Source organism: Panthera onca, chromosome C2, assembly GCF_046562875.1.
Source record: "Panthera onca isolate mPanOnc1 chromosome C2, mPanOnc1 haplotype 2, whole genome shotgun sequence".
Lineage (NCBI taxonomy): Eukaryota > Metazoa > Chordata > Mammalia > Carnivora > Felidae > Panthera > Panthera onca.
Genome location: NC_138347.1, coordinates 83,126,231 through 83,138,896, shown reverse-complemented (window position 1 = coordinate 83,138,896; position 12,666 = coordinate 83,126,231). Strand labels below are relative to the sequence as shown.

Here is a 12,666-nt window from a genome sequence, read left to right as displayed (position 1 = left end):
AGAAGATAGCTGCAGGGATGGGGGCAGATTTCTGCACCGATGAAAGAGCACTTTGCAAAGAAAAAGGGCTGGCTTTGGGGGGCGGGGGGAGGGGTCCTGCGGTGATGAAGCACTGGGTTCGCTGCAGTGATGAGAGACGGTCACTGCACTGACGAAAAGCCTAGCCAAGGCGGGAAGTGGGGTGATACGGAACAGCTGGGGTCGCTGCAGTGCTGGGGGGGGGGGGGGGGCGCGGTGCAGACTGAGCCCTCTGCTGCACTTGCAGAACGTTTCACTTCCTGAAGGATAGAAAGGGTGGGGCCTTGTAGGCCTGAGTCCCTCATCTACCGGGGCCTGTGAGGCGGCGGGGACGCGGTCCCCGCACTGCGGTGCCGGGTCTAGCTGGAGCCGCCGGGGTTTGCGCGGAGGCGGCACCGCGCCCGAAGCGGGGGCGGAGGGGCCAGCAGCAGCCCCGCCGCAGCTGCAGGCGGGGCCGGGGCGGGCTGAAGGGGCGGCCTTCCCGAGCGGGGGCGGGACCAGCACCCGCAGAGCCGACGCCCCTGCGCGGACTCAGATCGGTCGCAGCGGGAGTCTGGAGCGGGTGCCGCGCAGGGTGCCCGGACTGCGTGCGGCCCGAAGCGCGGAGGCGGACCTACCCACGGTGGTCCAGTTGTGGCGCCCAGAACTCCGCAGAGGACGCGACCGTGAGGCTGGGGCTGCCCGCGGGGAGGGGGACGACCCCTAGACCCTGCCTGCCGCATCCCGACAGCTCGGCTGTGGGGCCGCCCACTCTAGGCTCAGTTCTGCCAGGGTGGGGAGAGGTGGGTGCCCTAGACGGATTCCGAGCAATCCCCCTGCCCGGACACCTCTCCCGGTCTTGCATCCTAAAGACCCCCTCCTGTCGCTTCCCTGTCTCGTTCTTCCCACCCAACCCCCTCCACTCCGGCCTGCAGCCCCTCTCAGCGCTCCAGTCAGGTGAGGCGCTGGAGAGGGAAAGACTACGGTCCTTCTGCTCCCCCTCCCACCCCGCCCCTGCTGTCCCTCGCTGGGCTGGGGACACCCAGGAGGATGCTGGCCCTTTAAACCCTTGCTCCTTACCCAGAGCTGCTTCTATCTCGCCACCCGCGCCACTTCCGACAGCTGGCAGCCGCGGGGAGCCCCGGGGGGCCGGCAGGTACGGGGGCGGCGGCGAGGCCTGGGAGCTGGTGGTGGAACAGCTGTGACCCCCTCCCCCATTCCTACCCTCTGTCCCCGGAGGAGCCGGCGGCGGGAGTGCTGGGCGCTTGGAGCGCCAGTTAATCATTAACCCTCCGCTCCCCGGCTCCCGGAGCAGCCCGGAGCCGCGCTCCGCCCCGGCTTCCCAGGTAACCCGCGAGGATGCCCATCACGCGATCCCCCTCTTCCCTCCCCTCGCCACCTGTCCGCCGGGTGGGAGCCCCCGGCTCAGCCCCGCCGCGCTCCTCGCTGCCCGGCGTCCCAGTGCCTGAGTTCGATTTTCCCGGCGGCTTTCAGGAGGGCGGGGTCTGGCGCCCGTGACCCCACCCTGCGGACCCCTTCATCGAACCCCCTCCCCCAGGGGCGCCATGCCCGGCCTGTACTGCCCCTCCAGCTGGACGCCGCTGCCCCTGACTGACTCCTGGGTCCGGGCCTGCGCCAACGGCCCCTGTCTCAGCCTGCGGGCCCGGCTCACGTACCACAACCCGCAGCCGCAGCCGGTGGACGGTGAGGCCTGGGCGGGGCTCGGGGTGGCGGGGACAGGGGGCCGGGCGAGGTTCGACGTCACCTGTGCCCCCTGCCCCCGCCGCAGGCGTATTTGTGTACCCGTTGGCGGAGGCCGAAGTGGTCTCGGGCTTCGAGGCGGAGGCGGCGGGACGGCGCGTCTCGTTCCAGCTGCAGAGCAGGCGACGCTCACAGGCCGCTTGCTGCCGTGCGCTGGGCCCCGGGTTGGGGGCCTCCACGCCCCGCCGCTGCGCGCAGGGTGAGTGCAGGGCGCCGTCGCCTCGCCCCGAAAGTCAGCCCCGCTCTGATTCCTGCACCCGCTCTGCGTCCCGTCCCTCCCCGCTCCCCCTCCAGCCGCTGATTTTTTCATTCATTGATTCATGGCTTTATTCAACAGTCGTGGACTAGGCACCTTACTTGCACCAGGTGCAGGGGCAATGTGACCCAGGCCTGACGCGAGGTTCGCGGCCTGAGAGACAGACGCAGCAGGCGGTCCACACGTCTGTCTCCCGAGCTGGAGCATTAGCTCCTGAGCCTGGGACTGGGCTTTCTTTGGACATCTCTAAGCCCCAGCATCTCGCACAGAATGTGGTATAAGGAGGCTCAATGATTGCTGGGTGAAGGAGTGGAAGCCCATCCCTGTGCTAGGTTTTGTGGTTTGCACTTCATCCTTTCATTTATTTATTTGGACATTCATTTGATTCCTGCACATGGGATTTGCCATCCCCGTAAGAAAGACAGAATCCAGTGGTGTTGAGAGTTGGTGTAGGTCCAGCAGACAGTGAGAGGCCAGAGTGAGCTCTGGGCTGAGGCCCCAGGAATGTTCCAGAAGGAAATGGAGCCAGCATTTGACCAAAAGGAAGAGTATGACTGGTGAAGTGGAGAGGAGGGAGAAGGCACTCCAGTAGGGGCGATGGTATAAGAAAAGGTTTGGAAGTAAATTGTACACAGTGATGGTAAATTAAATAAAACACCTCGTGTTTATAGCAATTTACAGTTCACAAAGTCCAGTCACTGGTATCACCTCATGTGAATCCAGAGAGGTATGTAATGCAACTGTTGTTCTCTATCCTCCTTTTATAGGTGTGAAAATAATACAACAGCCTCTTATGTGTCAGATGCTATGCATACATTATCTCATTTATTTCTCACCACAGTCTCTGAGACACAATTATGACCCCCATTTCATGGATGAGAAAACGGAAGCTCCTTAAAACAGAAGAGTTACCCAAGGGCAGAATTAGAAGTCACACTCAAAACCTGATCCTGTGCTCTCTCCACTGTATCAGGCTGTCCCCAAGCCTTAGCTAGTTGGGATAGAAGCCCCTTTTTTCCTTCTTATCTCCCTGTCTTCTTTCCTTCCATCTTTTTCTTCCCTTCATTTATTCTGCAGGCATTTCTCTAAAGAATGTGTAAATGATTATTGTGGGGAGATGAAGCCAAGTAGGGCTATAAAGGTAGCCTGAGGCCTTGACTGCCACTGCATACACGTGGCCATTTTTCCTTTAGTAGCAGCAACCCCCGTGATTCCACCAGTCCCCAAATGAACCTAGGGGCGATGTAAAATGGTGTGCTTTGCATACCAGTACAGCTTTAAGTCCTCTAGCCAGCTTCCAAGCAGATTACAGCCACTGAACGCCTCTTGGGTAGAAAATTCTGAAGCCACTCCTAGTGGGCAGTGGGGAGCCCCTGACTGTTCATGAGCAAGGGATTTGTGAGCAGACTGGGTCCCAGGCTATGGGACATGTCAGTCCACAGGGAGGGTCCTGAGGAAGATGATACCCAAGGGTTGAATGGGCAGAGAGAGGCAGGGGAATAAGGGCAGAGGGTATGGATCCCCTAGGATCTTGGGGGTGGTGTGGACATGCCCCTTCTCAGCTCTCTAATAGCAGTGATGTCACTACTCCTTTTCCTGATGACAGCCAGATCCTTCTGCTATCATCCTACCTCTGCTTTGACCATCATTTGGCTCATGCCTCCATTCTGCATCACCAACACATTAGCCCCGTGTCCTTCTAACTTTGTGAAGTCCCCCTTGCCTAGGCTCCCCTGACTCAGTGACTGCTCCCATTTCCTATTTCCCCCATCTCTTCTGCTTCCAGCCCCGTCTGACCCCTTTTCTCACTCATCATAGGTCATCTTGTGTTGGATCTGGCCCAGGCCCGGTCCACACTGGTGCTGCCCACAGGCCTCATCAACGCGGCCGGCACCATGACAGTGACCCTGCGCAGCAGCCGGGAGTTGCCCTCAAGGCCTGATGGGGTGCTGCACGTGGCTCTGCCCTCTGTGCTCACCCCACTGGCCTCACCAGGCCCACCGGGGCCCCCCAGGCCTCCGGGGCTCTGTGACGACAGGTTGGGCCTATGGTGATTCTCTTCGTCCCTCCCTCGGCTTCTCTGGGTCTAGTGCGGGTGAGGGGGCTTTGGTAGGGTGCCCTGGGGGATGGACAGGGTGGGGAAGGGCTGGGCCATTCATCCAGAGGGGCTAAGGGCCTTGGTGGTGGGCCCGTGACCCTCCTCGCGCTCCCTTCCAGCCCTACCAGCTGCTTCGGGGTGGGCAGCCCTCAGGAGGAAGGGCTGGCCTGGGAGGAGCCAGCGGCCCCTCCGGATGTGTTCTCAGGCCCTGCCCGCTGCCCTGCCCCGTACACCTTCTCCTTCGAGATGCTGGTCACTGGGCCATGCCTGCTAGCAGGTGGGTGCCCCTCCTAGCATAGCTGACTAGGAAATAATAATTCAGGGCTCAGGACTGGGAGGAACACAGGAAAAAAAGAAAACAAGGACCTAAGTCTTAGGAACCTCCAGTTTTGGTAGGAGCATCCCCTGGACACTTCTACACAACACCCCCCCCCCCCAGGTTCGTCAGTGTCATTTATTTATACCCCACTCCACTCACCAGTGGGAAGAAAGGGATTAAATTGAGACCAGTCCAAGTGATGAAGTGGAGTTTTCTTGTGTAAGAGGTGGGGGAGGATGCTAAATCAGCTGGCTGCTGTATAACTGATCAGCCAGAAACAGAGCTGGGAACCTACCTCTCAGCTCATGAAAGCAGGCAAAATCCCTCCCCTTGTCCATGTAGCCCTCTAGATTAGGCGCTAAGAGCTGAGCTGAATCAGTCATGATCCTTGCCCATACCACTGTTGTCTGGGAAGGTGATGTTTGTGCATTAGTACTGGCTTGGGGTGGGGTGATCATCTCTCCCTGCCTCTCCCTCCCTCAGGCCTGGAGAGCCCTTCTCATGCTCTGCGGGCAGACGCCCCACCTCATGCCAGCTCCGCAGCCACCATCTGTGTCACATTAGCAGAGGGCCACCACTGTGACCGGTCATTGGAGATCCTGCTGCACCCCAGTGGTGAGAGACTGGGACACACAGTGGGCCAGCTCTGACCTACTTCAGACCACTTGGATAGCATTTTTCAAGTATAGATTTCTGGCTCCCAAGCCAGGTGGATTGAGCCATCTGTGAGGGACGTGCTGGACTTGCAGGGTCCTCCTGGGACAGTGGGACCGAGCAATTGAGGTCCAGAGACAGGGACTTTCCTGACAACTATATCCCTTTTTCCTTAGAGCCCCACCAGCCACACCTGATGCTAGAGGCCGGCAGCCTGAGCTCAGCAGAATATGAGGCCCAGGTGAGGGCCCGCCGGGACTTCCAGAGGCTACAGCGAAGGGACAGTGATGGGGACCGGCAGGTATGGCTGCATGGGGTCCTGGCCTGGCCACTGACCTCTCACTACTGGCTGCATTTGTGCAGGAGGAACAGTTGGGCAGTTGTGTGTGTGTGTGGCGGGGGGGCGGGGGGGGGGCTTTTAGCAGGACCTCTTAGTAGCTGCTAAGAGGGCAGCATCCCAGAGGGCTGATGAGTATTGTCCTAGGAGGGCCCACGCAAGTCTCCCTGGGGTGTGTCTCAAAGGATGGAAACTAGGACTGATAGGCAGAGGACAGCCACCTGCCTCTGCCCTCGCCTTTATTCAAATGACTATAAAAAGGTGTTCCCTCTGAGTGTATTAGATAGAAAAAGGCCCGAGGGCTCGGTCCTGCTGCAAGCCCAGGCAAGAGTTTGCACTAGGGCACAGGATGACTTGGGGCTCCGATGATCAGGTGTGGTTCCTGCAACGACGCTTCCACAAGGACATCCTGTTAAACCCCGTGCTGGTGCTGAGCTTCTGCCCGGACCTGAGCTCTAAGCCTGGAAACCTGGGCACAGCCACACGGGAACTTCTCTTCCTGCTGGATGGCAGCAGCATAGCGCACAAGGCCTGTGGGGCAGGGTGTGGGTGTGCGGTGGGCTGGGGGCAGCCTCTCACAGACAGATACACGCATGAGCGCGCACGCACACACACACACACACACACATCCCTCTCTTACTTGTACGTATATGTGTCTCTCCCAGATTCCAAAAGCCTCTCTCGCACATGAAGTTACCTAATCCCAAAACCAAGGGTTCCCATACCCCACCAGGGTCTCTCACACACTCAGTCTCCCTCACTCTCCAGGTCTCCCTCATAGTCAATCTCAGACATGCTGGGCCTCTCCCACACCACCACTTCTAGCCCCTCATTTTCACACAGCATGGAAAAGGCAGGCAATCTGGAATCCCTACCACTGCCCACAGGACCTGTTTCATGCTGTCCTCCCTGGCCCTCCCCAGGATGCCATTGTTTTGGCTGTGAAGTCACTGCCACCACAAACGCTCATCAACCTGGCCATGTTTGGCACGTCGGTGCGGCCCCTCTTCCCAGAGAGCCGGTCTTGCAGTGATGTGAGTACAGTCCAGGGATTGGGGCCCAGTGAGAGTATATCAGCCTGGCGCGGCCCAAAGCATGCCTTTTCTTTCCAGGACACTGTGCAGCTGATCTGTGAGAACATTGAGACCCTGCAGGCTGAGAGTGGTCCCCCAGATGTGCTGGCTGCACTGAACTGGGCCATGGGGCAGCCCCAGCACAAGGCCCGCCCTCGGCAGCTCTTCCTCCTGACTGCTGCCTCGCCCGTGGCCGCTGCTACCCATCAAACCCTGGAGCTCATGAGGTGGCACAGGGGGGCAGCCAGGTATGGGGTGGGCTGAACCAGGTGCCTAAGATTGACCCCCACTCCCAAGGGGCTCCTGAAGGTCACAGCTGCTTCCCTTCCCTCATCAGGTGCTTCTCCTTTGGGCTGGGGCCTGCCTGCCACCAGCTGCTCCAGGGGCTGTCTGCCCTCAGCAGGGGCCAGGCCTACTTCCCAAGGCCTGGGGAGAGGCTGCAGCCCATGGTGAGCTTGAGCCTGAGCCCTGTTCCCTACTCCTAGAAGTCCTTCTCCCAAGTTACACTGAGCCTGAAGCAGAATCCAGTCAAGTCATGGGGTCTCCTGGCACCCTTGATCAGGACTTCTCCTCCCCCATTCCAGTTCCTCCCCTCCTTTGAGACGCCAATCAGGGGAGGAGCTGCTGGTGATGCTATAGCATGCTGCAGGAGGCCAAAGGTGTGGGGGACATGACCTCTGACCACCCCCAAATCTCATTCTGTTTTGTCCTGGTACTGAGCCATATCCTCAACAAATCTTGCCTCATCCACAGGGCATGGCTCAGGCCAGGAGACAGACTAAACCCTTGCTTGTTCCTACCCCCAATCCTTCCCTTGACCCCAGCCTGACCCTGCTCCCCTCAGCCTAAGGGCTGGGCAGATGGCATCAGTGGAAGGGTAGCCTTCCTGCTCTGTGGGCCTCCTGCTCTGTGAGCTCTCTCTCCCATGTCTTCCTTCTGGCCACTCCTTACAGCTGGTGCAGGCTCTCCGGAAGGCACTGGAGCCTGCTTTGAGTGACATCTCTGTGGACTGGTTTGTGCCTGATGCGGTGGAGGCACTGCTGACCCCCCGGGAGATCCCAGCACTCTACCCTGGGGACCAGCTGCTCGGTTACTGCTCACTCTTCAGGGTGGATGGCTTCCGGTCCCGTGCCCCAGGGGTAGGCCTGGGCTGGGGTGCGGGTGGTAGGCCTGGGATGTCTAAAGTCCCTGCATCTCTTCAAAACTCTTCTTCCACTCCCGGTGCCTCTCCCTGCCAAGCTCTTCCACTGCACTCTCAGCTTCCCCAGAGATCACACCGGGCACCCCAAAGAGGCTGTAGTCTGCCCCCTTCATGAGGTCTTCCACTGAATTGTCCCATAAAGTGTTGTCCTTGGCTTTTACCAAAGGTCACTAAAGCACACAGCCACGGAAAGCAGCTCTAGAATTTGCCTTGAAGGTTTTGTTGAAACTTTCTAGGTTCTTCACACAGTGCCCTAAGGAAAGAACCACCTGGATTATTTCCTGTAATATTCAGAAACAGAGCATAGTCTAGATGAAATCTCAGATCCCAACTCTAGCGTGTTCTAACCATTTGATTTTGGGCAAGTCACTTAACCTCTCTGAGCCCATTTCGTCATACTGATTTTTGTCACAGGGTTGTTGTAATTAGAGGTCACAACGTGCACACTCTTGGTAGGATACTTGACACATAGCAGGAGTTCAAGAAATGATTGTTGTTGCTGGTTCTCTAAAGTAGGCTCCACGCCCAACGTGGGGCTTGAACTCACAGCCCTGAGATCAAGAGTCACATGCTCTACTGACTGAGCCAGCCAGGCACCCTGAAATGATAGTTATTTTTATTATGAAAAGCTTTCTTTCTCTAAAAGAACTAAAGATGCGATATAATGGAGTGTTTGCCCTTTTGCCTGCCTGCCAGGAAGCTCAGGGCCAAGCCTGAAGCTCAGCCACAGCAGCTCTATTAACCTTATGGTTATCATGTATGCTTTTCCTTCCTTAGTACTAGGCTTTCATTTCTGGTTTATTAACTTTATTGCCTTTTGTGGTGAGACATCTTAAATCCTGTTTGGAAAGAGGTAGCATATAACTACAGTCGGTTTTTTCTCTAATGATTATCCCTCTCTAGGGCCAAGAACCCGGCTGGCAGAGCTTGGGAGGCTCCGTGTTCCCATCCCCAGAGGAGGCACCATCTGCCACCAGTCCTGGCACTGAGCCCACTGGCACCTCGGAGCCGTTGGGAACGGGCACTGTGTCAGCAGAGCTGTCCAGCCCGTGGGCTGCTGGGGACTCAGAACAGAGTGAGTACCTGGGTATAGTGTGTGGCTGTGTTGGAGGAGGAGTGGGCCATGGGAGGGGCCACGGCTGGGATCCATTCTCTTGCCTCCCAGCAGGTACTGATGCTTTGACAGACCCAGTCACAGACCCCGGACCCAATCCCTCCTCTGACACAGCCATTTGGCGCCGCATCTTCCAGTCATCGTACATCCGGGAGCAGTATGTGCTCACTCACTGCTCTGCCAGCCCAGAGCCAGGTCCAGGCTCCACAGGCAGCAGCGAGTCCCCTGGCTCCCAGGGCCCTGGCTCCCCTGAGGGCACTGCTCCCCTGCATCCCCCTTCTCAGCAGGGCTGCCGCAGCCTGGCCTGGGGAGAACCTGCAGGCTCCCACTCCTGCCCCCTGCCTCTACCCCCAATGGCTCCAGTCAAGGTGAGAGTCAGTCCACCTCCATTCTATGCACCCAGCAAACGTTCATTGACCATCTCCTATATGCCATAAATTGTGCCGTGGTTACTATTAAGTCCAGCTGAAGAGATACATGGGTAAATCTACAATGATACCATGTGACATACAGTGGTGAACGCAGGGACATAGTATTATGGGGAGAGTCAGAATCAAGATGGCTAACACTGTTTGAGGGAGTCAGGAAAGCAAGAGTCAAGTCTGGAAGAATAAGTAGAAGTTAGCCAGGCAAAGAGGAAGAAGACATGAACAAAAACAGAGACAAACAACAACCTCAAGTGAGAAACCAGGCATGGAGTGAGATGGCAGTGGGAAGGGGGCCGGAGGCCCTGAGTTTGGCCTTGCTCCTAAGGCTGGTGAGCAGCCATCCACAGTTTCAGACAAAGGGGTACGTGGCCATGCATGTGTGATGGCCAGGAGCTCTGCATTCCTTGACCAGTGGACCACACTTCTTATGTGCAGCCTGGGGCCTTGAGTGCTGAGGTGCTGGGTCGTCGACGCAGAGCAGCTCTGGCTGGCCGGAGCCTCTCATCTCCCCCGGGCCAGGTGAACCCAGTCCCTGGCCGTCCCCGGCACCCCTCTCTGGGCATAGCACCAGATGGGCCAGGCCCTGAGTCAGGGCAGCAGCTGGGACAGGGCCTGGATGACTCAGGTAAGGGTTGGATGGGGAGCTGGGTTCTGACACCAAGGAGGTCCTGAGAAGTAGGGCAGAGGATACCACACCGCCCCTGCCTTCATTGCTGTCTCTCTCCAGGAAATCTGCTCTCCCCGGCCCCCATGGACTGGGACATGCTGATGGAACCCCCCTTCTTATTCACAGCTGTGCCCCACAATGGGGAATCAGCCTCTCCAGCAGTGGAACTGCCTCCTCAGGCTCCACGCTGCCACGTGGTGATCCGAGCCCTGTGTGGGGAGCAGCCTATGTGCTGGGAGGTGGGTGTTGGGCTAGAGACACTATGGGGACCTAGTGATGGCTCACTGCCTCCGTCACCCCCTCAAAGAGAAAGTGCTTGGGACCAAGCACTCCATCGGCTGACAGCAGCCTCCGTGGTCCGGGACAATGAGCAGCTGGCTCTCCGTGGAGGGGCTGAGGCCATGGCTGACCAAGGTGAGTTGCTGGTGGGCCTGGGCAGGACCCAAGGAGCCTGTATGGGGCAGCAAGTGACAGAGGTATAGGTCTATGTGTCTGGCCACTATATACCTCATCTTGTTCACAATTTGAGGTGGCCCACTCACCTCAAAAAAAAATAATAATAAACAGGGTAATGGAATAATAAAAGAAAGTGGAGAATCAGGTTATATTAAAGATGCACTCGATGACGTTCTGTGCCTTTGTGAGCATGGGTCCCCAAATTGGCAAGCTTCCTAGCAGCCAGCACAGAGCGAAATGTGATCTTGTTAATGACTCATAGTGCCCATAACATAAAAACAAATCTGCCATTCAGGAAGAATATTAACATCAAATAGTTAAAATTTCAGTTTTTCAGTTGCACTAGCCACACTTCAAGTGCTTAACACTCTCGTGTGACTAGTGGCTGCCATACTGGATCACGCAGATCTAGAACACTACCTTCACTGCAGGAAGTTCTATTGGACAGTGCTGAATGAGTGGACAGGAAAGGCACCACAGTCAGTGCTTCCTTTGGGTGCTGTACAGAATGTTCAATTTCTGGGTGGCCGGAGGGTCCAGTCCTGCTAGGAGCTGAGGGTTCAGCCTAACCACTTGCCAAAGTTGGGGAGTCCGACCTGGCCCCAAGAAGGAACTCTACTCTGTTCAAAAGTGGACAGAGGGAGAAGCAATGGGGAACACAGATTTTTCTCTAAAGCCCCCTGTAGGAGGGGGCTGGGGGAAGTGCAGCTGCTCCCGTTCAGCATCCAGCTCCTTGCTTTCACAGGCCATGCCCGGAGGTCCTGGCTCCGAGCCCTTCAGACGAGCAAGGTCAGCTCTGCCCCTTCCTGCTTCACCTGCCCCGTAGCTGTGGATGCTACCACCAGGGAGGTCCTACCCTCAGCCCTGCAGGTGCGGAGCTCAGGTAGAGTTCCTCCTGGGTGACCTCTCAGGTGCTGGCCCTCACTTCGCTGGCCCCCCTCCTGGTTTACCCCCATCTCCTGTGCCCTTACAGAGCTAGCTGAGCCCCCAAGCACTTCTGCCTCTCAAGGCCAACTAGATGCAGCTCCTCTGCCTACAGCTGTCCACGCTAAAGGTAACACTCAAAGTTGGGGCAAGGGCAGGGAGCTATGAGGCTTAGGGACTACCACTGGCACTGACCGGCTCCATTGCAGGACTTCAGGGAGGCTCTGTGGTAGGTGGCTGGAACCCAGACCAAAATGGCAACTCCAAGTCAGTCACCAGAAGTCCTCATCACCTGCCCCCCCAGCCTCCCTCTAGGCTTAGCCTGGGCGGTGGGAGGGCCAGAGGCTCTGACAGCCACAGACTCTGCAGCACCAACCGGGGCCAGGCTGGCGACAGCAACAGTAAAGGCAGCGACCACGACTACTTGCCCTTGGTGAGGACTCGGGAGGTGGAGGGTGGTGCTGCCAGGGCCAGGGCACTGTCTCAGCTCACTTCTCCCCCCACCTCCTCTCTCCTCAGGTGCGGCTGCAGGAGGCACCTGGCTCCTTCCGCCTAGATGCACCCTTCTGTGCAGCAGTACACATCCCTCGGGAGCGCCTGTGCCGCGCTTCGCCCTTTGCTGCACACCGCGCCAGCCTCAGCCCCACCTCGGCCTCCTCTCCCTGGGCACTTCTGGGGCCTGGTGTTGGCCAGGGTGACAGTGCCACGGCCTCCTGCAGCCCGTCCCCCAGCTCAGGCTCTGAGGGTCCAGGCCAGGTGGACAGTGGACGGGGTTCAGACACTGAGGCCTCAGAGGGAGCAGAAGGGCCCGGAGGTGCGGACCTGCGGGGCCGGACCTGGGCCACCGCTGTGGCGCTCGCCTGGCTGGAGCACCGCTGCGCTGCTGCCTTCGGCGAGTGGGAACTGGCAGCAGCTAAAGCTGACTGTTGGCTACGGGCCCAGCACCTACCTGATGGCCTTGACCTAGCTGCCCTCAAAGCTGCAGCCCGGGGTCTCTTCCTGCTGCTGCGCCACTGGGACCAGAACCTGCAGTTACACCTGCTGTGCTACAGCCCCGCAAACATGTGAGGGCTGCCCACTGCTCTGGCTGGCGCTGCCCAACACACTCAAGTCACTGCCACCGGGGCCGGCTTCTCGGTACTGGGAGGGGCAGGCCGGTATCCACCTGACCCCTACTGCTTCTCATCCCCTTCCCAGCACCCCCCTGCCCTCACAGAAAGTGCCTGCCTGTGCTCTCTCCCACTCCTCCCATCCCATGCCTCTTCCCCTCTGAGCTCTGTGCAGTGCGGTGGAAGGGTAGAGAGCCACAGTCCCCAAATCCTATGCAATAAAGTGCCTCTTAAGACTGCCCAAGTGAGTTCTTCATCTGTAGTGTGCATGC

General features: G+C 58.2%; 1 protein-coding gene across 8 annotated transcripts; it reads left to right on the top strand.

Moving 5' to 3' along the window:
* The first annotated feature begins 272 nt into the window (after positions 1-272).
* VWA5B2 (von Willebrand factor A domain containing 5B2) lies at positions 273-12,633 on the top strand. Of its 8 annotated transcripts, XM_081790102.1 has the most exons (21): positions 273-1,153; positions 1,313-1,343; positions 1,492-1,701; positions 1,787-1,957; positions 3,833-4,064; positions 4,232-4,389; positions 4,915-5,046; positions 5,262-5,386; positions 5,796-5,951; positions 6,346-6,456; positions 6,535-6,743; positions 6,833-6,944; positions 7,449-7,634; positions 8,600-8,771; positions 8,862-9,178; positions 9,674-9,863; positions 9,966-10,319; positions 11,107-11,244; positions 11,335-11,415; positions 11,495-11,718; positions 11,805-12,633. In XM_081790102.1, the coding sequence occupies exons 3-21, from the start codon at positions 1,563-1,565 to the stop codon at positions 12,351-12,353; spliced, it is 3,756 nt and encodes a 1,251-aa protein (XP_081646228.1). In that variant the 5' UTR covers positions 273-1,153; positions 1,313-1,343; positions 1,492-1,562; the 3' UTR covers positions 12,354-12,633. The 8 variants fall into 8 exon arrangements, with proteins under 8 accessions (XP_081646228.1, XP_060495356.1, XP_060495355.1 ...); XM_060639373.3 differs by lacking the exon at positions 1,313-1,343 and having other exon boundaries at positions 273-800; positions 1,556-1,701; XM_060639372.3 differs by lacking the exon at positions 1,313-1,343 and having other exon boundaries at positions 273-800.
* The last annotated feature ends 33 nt before the right edge of the window (positions 12,634-12,666 follow it).